Source organism: Mirounga angustirostris, unplaced genomic scaffold, assembly GCF_029215605.1.
Source record: "Mirounga angustirostris isolate CCGP_5_RB_7025 unplaced genomic scaffold, mMirAng1.0.hap1 SCAF_1, whole genome shotgun sequence".
Classification (NCBI taxonomy): domain Eukaryota; kingdom Metazoa; phylum Chordata; class Mammalia; order Carnivora; family Phocidae; genus Mirounga; species Mirounga angustirostris.
In genome coordinates, this window is record NW_026991709.1 from 142122631 (window position 1) to 142134817 (window position 12187).

General features: G+C 40.1%; 1 protein-coding gene across 2 annotated transcripts in view; it reads left to right on the top strand.

Moving 5' to 3' along the window:
• Window positions 1-12187, top strand: part of LOC123862956 (RNA-binding motif, single-stranded-interacting protein 3) — a 1542535-nt gene that overhangs the window by 951993 nt on the left and 578355 nt on the right. The window contains exon 14 of one of the 2 annotated variants that reach the window (XM_064588878.1): window positions 3489-3643. In XM_064588878.1, coding sequence (XP_064444948.1) covers window positions 3489-3643 — 155 coding nt within the window. Of the gene's footprint in view, window positions 1-3485; window positions 3644-12187 lie in introns of both variants that reach the window. The other variant, XM_064588881.1, reaches the window with a different exon arrangement.

Sequence of the window (12187 nt, forward strand, 5' to 3'; positions counted from 1 at the left end):
CTGTGTATTGATTGGCTCAGTAACACTGGAAAAGTCTACCTCTTTCCGCAGAACTTCTAGAACTCACAAACAAGAATATGACGTGGAAAACCACTTTTGATTGTGTATTTTTTTTCAAAGGGCTTTTGAAATACATCATTTCTCCACAACAGCCTGGTGCTATTATCTCTATTTATAAATTACATACTGCATTTCCATGCATACAAGTTCCCTATGGTCATCACAACTTTGACTTGCTTTTGACTGTTTTGTTTATTTATTTATTTTATCCTAGTGAATACATCGGGCACTTTGGAGGGCATATTTATTGTTTTAGGCACCATGCAATTTACTAAATGGTATTCTAGCTGTGGAAATGCTTGCAAAGACCCCTGGAGGGTAGTGGGGGGAGAAGTAAGTAAACACACATTGAACATCCTGTAGAGGATGCTCTCTTACTTGATCAATCAAGGACTCAGTCTGTGCTAGTCCATCAGATCTATGATACATAAAGCTGAAGACATTTTTTTTTTTTTTTTTGGCTTCCTGGTAGTTTTAAAAGCTATGCAGTGGGAAAAACTGCTTTAAACAAAGCCTCATTTTCAAAGAAGCCTGAGTACAGAATGGAATTCAAAGAATTTGGAGAGAGGGGAGGTGAAAGTAGTAACAAACAGCTTTTAAAAAGCCCTGGGAAATTAAAAAAAAATAAAGCACATAATGGAAATAAAAGATAAATCCCATCTGTCCCATTGAGAGATACAGAGACCAGGATGCTACTTTAGCAAGGATGTGTTGAACACCTACTAAGTGCAGGACTTGTAAAGAGATAGAGCTTAAGCGTCATGGGGCGTGCAAGGAGCGAAACTGAATTTTTTCTTTTTTTAAGATTTTATTTGAGAGAGAGAGAGCATGCACACTTGGGGCAGGGGAGGGGGATGGAGCAGAGGGGAAGGACAAGCAGACTCTGGGCTGAGCGGGGAGTACTACCTGGGGCTCTATCTCACAACCCTGAGATCATGACCTGAGCAGAAATCAAGAGTCAGATGCTTAACTGACTGAGCCACCAAGGCACCCCGAAACAGAATTCGTAGATCAAGGAGGAATAGTTTTTCATGCAAGCCACGAAACTTCATGCTGCTTTATGCAGATATTAAATTCCAAAAGGCAATGGATGTATTTCATTTTATTCAAACATTGGGGACAGAAAGTATTCTCCTGTGTAATTTGTTGTAAAATTCCACATTATAAATGTTGGTAACAAATGAGGTAATACCTAAGAAATGGTTGAGGAAATGTTTATTTCAAAGGAGGAGGCTCTGGGTTTTGCTCCTGTCATGTCTGTTGTCCGCCCTCCCCATTCCTTAAAGAAACTGCCCAGGACAGTCTTGACTAGTTTGTGTTTGCATGTGATCACTCTGTCTTATGCTCTCCCTCACTTTCCTCCCTAAGAGGAGAGCAAGGGGGAAAAGGGTTCAGATGGTAGATCTGGTGGATCTACAAGGTGGACCAGACCCTGGCCTAGGAAGCAGTGAGAATTCAGAGACAAGGAAGCTTCTATCAACCCCTCAGAGATTTTGGTAGCTGACTTTATTTTGAGATTTAGAATTAAGGAACAGATGAAGCTAATACTGAGGCTTCTAGCATGGGGGATGATGAATGTCAGCAACACTAAAAGAAATGGGGTCGTTGTGCTGGGTGGCTGGGGTGGAGAATTGGGAGATGAGAAAGCAGAGATTATGAGTTTCATTTGGCATACTGTGTCTAAGAGGCATTGTCTTATAGCCAGTTGGAAATATTGACTGGGGCAAATCTGATCATTCTGGAAGGTATAAAACAGACTATTATAACAAGAAACAAGGCTGGATACTGCTAAAACTTGGCCTCTTCTTGCTGTGGGCTAAGTGTTGCGTTCATTCAGTTATTTATTGTACACAGTATAGCCTAAGTATTTATTAAGCACCTACTTGCTGTTTGATAAGTACATACCTCCCACTCCTGATAAAAGAGCTAATGTGTCTTCAGGTTAAAACATGGCTAAAACTTTCCGCACTGGAATTTTGATAAATGTGTTCATTGTGCCTTTAGCTAACATTGTAGGTTATGATTGAGTATATCTGGGATAGTTATATAGACTAATATCACTGGCAAGACAAATAAGAACTACAATATTATCATTATCATTAATATTGATATTATTATTCTTATATTTTTGTTATTGCTAACATTTATTAACTTACTAATTTCCAGGAATCATTTTGTTTACATTAGCTCATTGAGTTTTCACAGACACCCTGTGACATACTATTGAGAGTACTATTTTTATCCTCCTCATATTAATGAGAATGTTGAGTCTCAGAGAGGTTAAGACACCATCCAAAGGTCACACAGCTGGTAAGAGCACAGCAGGATGCAAACCTAGATAGTCAGTGTAATTTTAGAACTTCTGAAGATTTGCCTATGGGACAAAGAAATAATGTATAATGAGTAATATATCTATTAATTCTGGCATATATAGTTATAAAGACCCTCAAGTTGCTGGGGATCATTCTATCTTTTTATTTTGTTATAAAATAGTTTGACAGGTTAGAGCAGTAGTTCTCTGCTGGGGAAGATCCCCACTCCCCCTGTCAGGGGACACTTGACAGTGTGCAGAGATATTTTTGGTTGTCACAGCTGGACGATGGGTGCTACTAGAATCTGATGAGTAAAGGACAAGAATGCTGTTACCATCCTGCAGTGAACAATGGAGGATGTACAGTGGAATGAGCAGGAAGGGCCCCACAACAAAGAATTATCCCCTCCAAGTTGGAGTGCTACCTAGATTGAGATCCTAGAATAACTGAAAGGGAATCTTGACTGTAGTGAGAGATTTGTGGCTCAGTATTACAAACAAAGGGAATTCACCATGAAGAAGCAAATTTGGGAGTGGGAGAAAGAGGTAAGATAGATTCATCCATCTGGTTGTTCATTCATAGATTCACTATTTATAGAGTGATTTCTATGTATCAGGAATTACGTTGGAGAGTGGTGAAGACAATAATAAGAGGAAGTGTGTCATTCTGTGTTTTGTTTTGCTGGAGAGAAGGAGGGAAGAAGGAGTAGAGACAAGGCAAAGATGTGTGGCTGCTGAAGCGAACTAGGAGCAGGGCTTTGGTGCCAAGAGTGAATGAACTATGGTTCTAACAGGGAGGGAGGTACCGTGCTACTTTATGGGCCTACGGAAAATCCCAGCGGACTAGCTCAGAAGCCATACACCACTGTCAGGAGCACCTGCGAATTTCTTTTTGTCCCACTTATGGCCAACGTACACCGATCTGAATGCAGGTCCGGGGTGGGGGGAGCAAATGATGTTCTCAGAAGTACGCAGGGTGGGGATATAAAGATGTGTGTGCATGTGTGGGTCAGAGAGGCCGGGAAGCTTGCCTTGCTTTCGAGGTGCATTGAGCTGCTGGCCTGTGAATGCGTGCTGGCTTTGTTTTTGCAGTAACAGCCTTTTCTGTTTCCAGCAGTCCTATGCACCAGCTCCCCACCCCATGGCTCCTCCCAGCCCCAGCACAAACAGCACCAGCAACAGCAGCGGGGAACAGTTGAGTAAAACCAACCTGTACATCCGAGGCCTTCCACCAGGCACCACTGACCAGGACCTAATCAAGCTGTGCCAACCGTAAGTGCCCCTCTGCTCCCCCGTTCCTCACCCCCACACTGCCCTCTGTGCACTCCAGCCACACAGGACTTGGGTTTGCCCTCGGTATACCCCTTTATTGGTGCCTTGTGAGGAAGACTCTGCTAAATGGGACTCAAATTTGAGAACTAAGTCCAGCTTATGTTAGCGAATGGGATTTGTGTACTTTTTGTTTGGGGGTCCTGAGCAGGCCTACCTGGGACTACGGGCAGATACGCAGGTATTGACCAAAAGGACGATGAGCAAACATTAGCTGGGCCTTCGAACCCAATGTGGCTGGCGGAATCAGTGATGAATCTCATAAAGGTAGCTGCTTTTTTTGGAGAAGTGTTAGCGAAGGGAATCTCAAAAACTTCGAAGTGGTAGGTTTCAGGATGGTGACCTCCCGTGTTGCCAAATTTTTCTGGCCAGTTCTTGGTAAATAGAAGTTCAGCCATGACCAGGTAATTGGGGAATTTTAAACTAATACTCTGCTTTCCTTGAAAACATCTCCTTCCACCTCCACTGAAGCTGTTTCCCACCAAGGCCAAGAACCATACTCAGCAAATAGTTTTGGATTTGTGAGGAAATGTGGTAGTGACGAAATGCCCTTCGGAAATGATTTTGTTAATCTCTTATCTACCAACACTTAGGTTATTGACTCTCTTATTTCTGTGCAAATAGAATAAATATATTTAGCTTTGCCCTCCAAATGAAATTAAATAATGGATAATGAATTAAGACCCATGGACCTGTATTTTTAGATTGCTGTCTGATTATTTTTAAAGTAATATCAGTACAGCTATTTGTCATTTGAATATGCCTTAGCTGGGTATTTTTAAATTTGGGGAAACAATTACTCAATTTTTCTTCTTCTCTTTTGCAATGCTTTCACAAGAAGGTTGAGAGGATATTTATTTTGTAAATTTTCCAACCTCTAAAATATTGAAAGAGGAAAACAAAGTGGAGAGTATTTATTTGTCTTTGTTCTGGACTTTAAGATTGGGAGCAAATATCAAAACACCAGGAAGTGACTGATAAACCAAAACACAAATACATAACTCTATAATCAATTGACAAAGCAATATATGTGATTATATGTGGATTACAGTGGGTGGGGGAGGGGGGGCTATTGCCATTGACTACCTTGATTTGTGAAGGAGTTAGGGCAAGACTTGGAAAAATAAATATTTACTTAAAAGCAGTTATTTAAACAAAAGGAATGTGCCAGGGCTAAGACATATAAATATGTTAGGTTTTGGTCTGGGAAAGGTTGAGGTTGGATTTGGAAGGTAAATAACTCAACTTTTTCCTGTTGTTGTTAGAAAAACCTAAACTATTTTGAAAAGTAAGGGCTTTTAAAAATGTGAAAGATTGTGGACTTAAGTTCTCTGCTATATGTTAAAAGCTTCAGGAGAAGTATCTCTTAACGGATGCTGATAGGAAAAAGGGTAGGTATTATCTCTGACTCATACTGGAATCTCACTTACAAAAAATATTGGTGGGCTTAAGGAAGATATTTTCTCTTTGCTCTATACCACTCAGAGAACTTGCTGAAGCACAGATTTCTGGGCCCAAGAGATAATGATTCACCAGGCCTGGGGTAGAGACCATGGATATGCATTTCTAACAGGCTCTCTGGTATAGTTGCTGCTGGTTTTTGAGAAGGAGCACTTCTCTCTTCAATAATATGGAAACCACTGACTATTTCTAATACATAAAATTTATGAAGGTAGTTGAGGTAGAATCTTGTGCATTAAAACCCACTCAGCCACTGCGTGTGATTTTGAGGCCAATCATTTACTCTCTTTGAGCCTCAGTTTCCTCTTCTAAAAGAGTGGGTTGACTTTGATTATTTCTAGGTGTCCCTGTACTTCCAGTGGTGCGGGAGCTGCCTCTGACTTGGTATATTAGGATCAACTGTTAAATATTCAAGAATTCCATGTGTGGTGTGTTCTAGACTCAGTGGCTTGAAATTAGTCATGGTGGGAGTATTTCCATCACAAGAGCCAGCAAGCTCTGGAAGTAAGGGCATTTTAAATTTTATCTTAGGATTACAGCTTTGTAATAGAGCTTGAAGTCCAAAATTGTGATGCCACCAGCTTTGCTTTTCTTCTTCAACATTCCTCTGGCTATTCGGGGTCTTTTCTGGTTCCATACAAATTTGAGGATTATTTCCTCCATTTCTTTGAAAAAAAGTGGATGGTATTTTGATGGGATTGCATTGAATGTGTAGATTGCTCTAGGTAGAATTGACGTCTTCACAATATTTGTTCTTCCAATCCATGAGCATGGAACCTTTTTCCATTTCTTTGTGCCTTCCTCAATTTCTTTCATGAGTATTCTATAGTTTTCTGAGTACAGATCCTTTGCCTCTTTCGTTAGTTTTATTCCTAGGTATCTTATGGTTTTGGATGCAATTGTAAATGGGATTGACTCCTTAATTTCTCTTTCTTCTGTCTTGTTGTTGGTGTATAGGAATGCCACTGATTTCTGTGCATTGATTTTATATCCTGCCACTTTACTGAATTCCTGTATGAGTTCTAGCAGTTTTCAGGTGGAGTCTTTTGGGTTTTCCACATAAAGTATCATATCATCTGCACAGAGTGAGAGTTTGACTTCTTTGCCAATTCAGATGCCTTTGATTTCTTTTTGTTGTCTGACTGCTGTGGCTAGGACTTCTTAATACTATGTTGAATAGCAGTGGTGATAGTGGACATCCCTGCCGCGTTCCTGACCTTAGGGGGAAAACTCTCAGTTTTTCCCCATTGAGAAGGATATTTGCCATAGGTTTTTCATAGATGGCTTTTATGATATTGAGGTATGTACCCTCTATGCCTATACTCTGAAGAGTTTTGATCAAGAAAGGATGCTCTACTTTGTCAAATGCTTTTTCTGCATCTATTGAGAGGGTCATTTGATTCTTGTTCTTTCTTTTATTAATGTATTGTATCACACTGATTGATTTGTGGATGTTGAACCACCTTGCAGCCCAGGAATAAATCCCACTTGGTTGTGATGAATAATCCTTTTAATGTACTGTTGGATCCTATTGGCTAGTATTTTGGTGAGAACTTTTGCATCCGTGTTCATCAGGGATATTGGTCTGTAATTCTCCTTTTTGATGGGGTCTTTGTCTGGTTTGGGGATCAAGGTAATGGTGGCCTCATAAAATGAGTTTGGAAGTTTTCCTTCCATTTCTATTTTTTGGAACAGTTTCAGAAGAATAGGTATTAATTCTTCTTGAAATGTTTGGTAGAATTCCCCTGGGAAGCCATCTGGCCCTGGGCTCTTGTTTGTTGGGAGATTTTTGATTATTGCTTCAATTTCCTTAGTGGTTATAGGTAGTTTTGGTAGTTGATACATTTCTAGGAATGCATCCATTTCTTCCAGATTATCTAATTTGCTGGCATAGAGTTGCTCATAATATGTTCTTATAATTGTTTGTATTTCTTTGGTGTTGGTTGTGATCTCTCCTCTTTCATTCATGATTTTATTGATTTGGGTCATTTCTCTTTTCTTTTTGGTAAGTCTGGCCAGGGGTTTATCAATCTTGTTAATTCTTTCAAAGAACCAGCTCCTAGTTTCGTTGATCTGTTCTACTGTTCTTTTGGTTTCTATTTCTTTAATTTCTGCTCTGATCTTTATTATTTCTCTTCTGCTGGGTTTAGGCTTGATTTGCTGTTTTTCTCCAGCGCCTTCAGGTGTAGGGTTAGGTTGTGTATTTGAGACCTTTCTTGTTTCTTGAGAAAGGCTTGTATTGCTATATACTTTCCTCTTGGGACTGCCTTTGCTGTATCCCAAAGATTTTGAACAGCTGTGTTTTCATTTTCATTGGTTTCTATGAATTTTTTAAATTCTTCTTTAATTTCCTGGTTGATCCATTCATTCTTTAGTAGGATGCTCTTTAGCCTCCATGTATTTGAGTTCTTTCCAACTTTCCTCTTGTGATTGAGTTCTAGTTTCAAAGCATTGTGGTCTGAAAATAGGCAGGGAATGATCCCAATCTTTTGGTACCATTTGAGACCTGATTTGTGACCTAGGATGTGATCTATTCTGGAGAATGTTTCATGGGTACTAGAGAAGAATGTGTATTCTGTTGCTTTGGGATGGAATGTTCTGAATATATCTGTGAAGTCCCTCTGGTCCAGTGTGTCATTTAAAGTCTTTATTTTCTTATTGATCTTTTGCTTAGTTGATCTGTCCATTTCAGTGAGGGGGGTGTTAAAGTCCCCCACTATTATTATATTGTTTCTTTGCTTTTGTTATTAATTGGCTGCTTCCATGTTAGGGGCATGGGCATACATATTTACAATTGTTAGATCTTCTTGTGGGATAGACCCTTTAAGTAGGATATAGTATCCTTTTCCTCATCTCTTATTATAGGCTTTGGTTTAAAATCTAATTTGTCTGATATAAGGATTGCCACTGCAGCTTTCTTCTGGTGTCCATTAGCATGGTAAATGGTTTTCCACCCCTTCACTTTCAATCTGGGGTGTCTTTGGGTCTAAAATGAGTCTCTTGCAGACAGCATATTGATGGGTCTTGTTCTTTTATCCAATCTGATAGCTTGTGTCTTTTGATTGGGGCATTTAGCCCATTCACATTCAGGGTAACTATTGAAAGATAGGAATTTAGTGCCATTTTATTGCCTATAAGGTGACTGTCACTGTATATTGTCTGTGTTCATTTCTGGTCTATGTTACTTTTAGGCACTCTCTTTGCTTAGAGGACCCCTTTCAATATTTCTTGTAGGGCTGGTTTTGTGTTTGCAAATTCCTTTAGTTTTTGTTTGTCCTGGAAGCTTTTTATCCCTCCTTCTATTTTCAATGACAGCCTCGCTGGATATAGTATTCTTGGCTGCATATTTTTCTCATCTAGTGCTCTGAATATACCCTGCCAGTCCTTTCTGGCCTGCCAGGTCTCTGTGGATAGGTCTGTTGCCAATCTAATGTTTCTACCACTGTAGGTTATAGATCTCTTGTGCCGAGCTGCTTTCAGGATCTTCTCTTTGTCTCTGAGATTCGTAAGTTTTACTATTAGATGTCAGGGTGTTGACCTATTTTTATTGATTTTGAGGGGGGTTCTCTGTACCTCCTGGATTTTGATGCCTTTTCCTTCCCCAAGTTCGGGAAGTTCTCTGCTATAATTTGCTCCATTATACCTTCTGCCCCCCTCTCTCTTTCTTCTTCTTCTGGGATTCCAATTATTCTAATATTGTTTCATCTTATGGTATCACTTATCTCTTGAATTCTGCCCTCATGATCCAGTAGTTGTTTATCTCTCTTTTTCTCAGCTTCTTTATTTTCCATCATTTGGTCTTCTATATCACTAATTCTCTCTTCTGCCTCATTTATCCTAGTAGGTAGAGCCTCCATTTTTTATTGCACCTCATTAATAGCCTTTTTGATTTCAACTTGGCTAGATTTTAATTCTTTTATTTCTCCAGAGAGGGTTTCTCTAATATCTTTCATGCTTTTTTCAAGCCCAGCTAGTATCATTGAAATCGTCATTCTGAACTCTAGTTCTGACATCTTACTAATGTCCATATTGATTAGGTCCCTGGCAGTCGGTACTGCCTCTTGTTCTTTTTTTTGAGGTGATTTTTTCCGTCCTGTTATTTTGTCCAGAGGACAATAGATGAATGAGAGAACAAAATGCTAACAGGGTAAAAACGACCCCAGAAAAATATACACTAAACAAATTAGAAGAGCCCTGAAACCAGGGGAAAAGAAAGGGAAAGAAAGAAAAAAGAAAAAGAGAGAAAAAGAAAAAGATTAAAAAAAAAAAAAGAATATGATCAGGCTGGTGCATAGATCAGTGCCACACACTAGATTTTGGGTGTATTTTAGTCTGTTAGAAGTAAGTGCCTCCCAAAATTTTAAAGAAAGAAAAACTTATATATGTACAAAAATAAGGGTAAATATGATGAAGGGATGGAATATGACTGTAAAGATGAAAATTATAAAAGATTTTATAAAAGGAATTGATAAGAAATTGGTTGAAAAAAGAAGAGGAATGAAAAAAAAAAAGGAGAGAATGTGATCAGGCAGGAGACTAGAACAAAGCCATATACTAGAGATTTAGGATATATTTTGGTCTGTTAGAAGAAACTGTATCCCAAAATTTTAAAAGAGAACAACTTATATATATACCAAAAATAAGCTTAACTACTATTAAGGGATAGACTATGACTCTAAAAATGAAAAATAAAAAAGATTTTTTAAAAAGTGATTGACAAGATGTTGGTTGAAAAAGGGAAAAAGGAAAAGTCAAAAAAATTTAAACAATTAACTCTGAAAGACTAAGAATCAGGGGGGAAAAAAGCCATGAATTCTATGTGCTGTATTCCCCTATCGCTGGAGTTCTGCTCTTCTCATTGATAAATAAACTTGGTCTTGGCTGGCTGTTCTTGCTGATCTTCTGGGGGTGAGGCCTGTTGCCGTGGTTCCCAAATGTCTTTGCTGGAGGCAGAATTGCCCCGCCCTTGCCCTGTCCGGGGTAAGTAATCTGCTCGGGTTTGCTCTCGGGAGCTTTTGTTCCCTGCAAGCTTTCCATACAGCTTTGGAGGACGAAAGTGAAAATGGCGACCTCCCAATCTCTGCCCCAGAGGAGCCGAGAACTTGGGGCCCCACTCCTCAATTCCCCCCCAGAGAAAAGCAGTCAATCATTCCTGTCTCCCCAGTCTCCGGTTGCACTCCCTGCTCACCCGGCCTGTGACTGAGTGTTTCTATCTCTGGCGCACGTCCCCGTGTGGAGTCTCCAAACCCAGCAGATCCCTGCAGTGCTCTCCCACGCCGCTACTCCTAGGGGAGGAAGGGGAGTCTCCCCCCGATCTGCTGCTTGTTGGGTCCCTGCTGGAAGAGCAGTGGCCCGACTGTGCTGCGGATCACGGTTTATGGCAACCCCGAGCTGAGAGCCCACTCCTCGGCTCCGTCTCTGCAGCCAGCTGCCCCGCCCCGATCCCTGGGAGCTCTGCCGCACTCAGGCACCCCTGGTCTTTCTGTGACCCCGAGGGTCCTTAGACCACACTGTCCCAGTGAGAGTTCCACCCCCTGCTTAGCCAGTGGAGCAACATCCCTCAGCAGAGCCGACTTCTAAAAGTTCCAATTTTGTACTCCGCTGCTCTATCACTTGCCAGAAGCGGCGGACGGAGGCCCCCGCCCCACCATCTGTCTTCCCAAATATCGCCTCGGATTCACTTCTCCACACGTACCTTCCAGAAAGTGGTTGCTTTTCTGTTCAGAGAGTTGCTGCTCTTCTTTTCTTCGATCTCCTGTTGAGTTCGTAGGTGTTCAGAATGGTTTGTTCCCTATCTAGCTGAATTCCTGGGACCAGATGAACCTAGGTCTCCTACTCCTCTGCCATCTTGCTCCTCCTCCCGGAAACTAGGTCTGTGTGGGTGGGAGACCAGAATGTATCAGAGACATTATTTTTGAGGAAAGAAGTTCTGTTAATCTTCCTTGTGTGCATCTGAGAAATTTAGAGGGTACTGGTTACTTGTTCATATTAGTTTTTGCTGGCTAATAAGATCAGGCCCATGCTATTGTTATTATAAACATGTTTGTGGGTTCTCCAGTTACTGAAGTGGTCTGGATCTGAGGTTTATTGCTCAGATTATGTTTCCTAGAGAATTTTGGAGAACTGCTGTGATCAAGCCACATAATGCAGTGGGAATAGCTGTGCACTAAGAGATCTGGTTTTGGGTCCTGGCTCTGTCATCAACTGGGTGTGTGGCCTTAGACCAATGACTTGTTTTCACCCTAACTTTGGTTTCCCCCATGTATGAAATAATGGGTTTAACTTGATAATCCTTTATGCTTCTTTTACCCCCAAATTCTAATATTTCATTGAGACCCTCCTTATTATTTAGTGGTAAAACCTGCTCTTGGATACTTTTTTATCTTTCCCCAATCCCCTTTCCCAGTGTTGTCAGGGCCACAGCCTGAGTTGGTTCAGCTGTATCGGTAAGACCTGATGTATGGGGATGCCTGTGGTAAGAAACCGATGCGGGGCACTTTTAAACTCATGTTTCCTCTCTTGTAGAGTTGGTCTCTTGCATTGGTCATTAGTATTTTACATTAGTAGTTTTCTAAAGATTCAAATCATTTTATATTCCTATTAGTCATCCAACACTTTAAAATCACCTTACCTATAAATGTAATATTTGTAGGTTTAAATGAACTTGCCATCAAGATTGATTTTTCATGTTTGAAATTATAGGTATTTTAGAGTTAGTATTTCCTTAAATTATAGGAAATGCAGTATTTGCTAATATCCGTATTAATAAAATGATAGAAAAAAACAGATATACCGAAGATAAGCATAGATATATTGAATTATCTGGTATTAGAGTACAGTAATCCATATTAATACTAATGAACAGCAAGAAAATGATATTAAAGAAAAGAAATTACATTATTTCTCAATGTATAATCTGAAAGCAGATTCTTATTAAGGGATTCCATTCACATTCATCATCAAAACTTCTGTGTTCAGATCACAAGTAAAATCAAAGAAAAGAAGATGGGACTAAAAAAATGATTT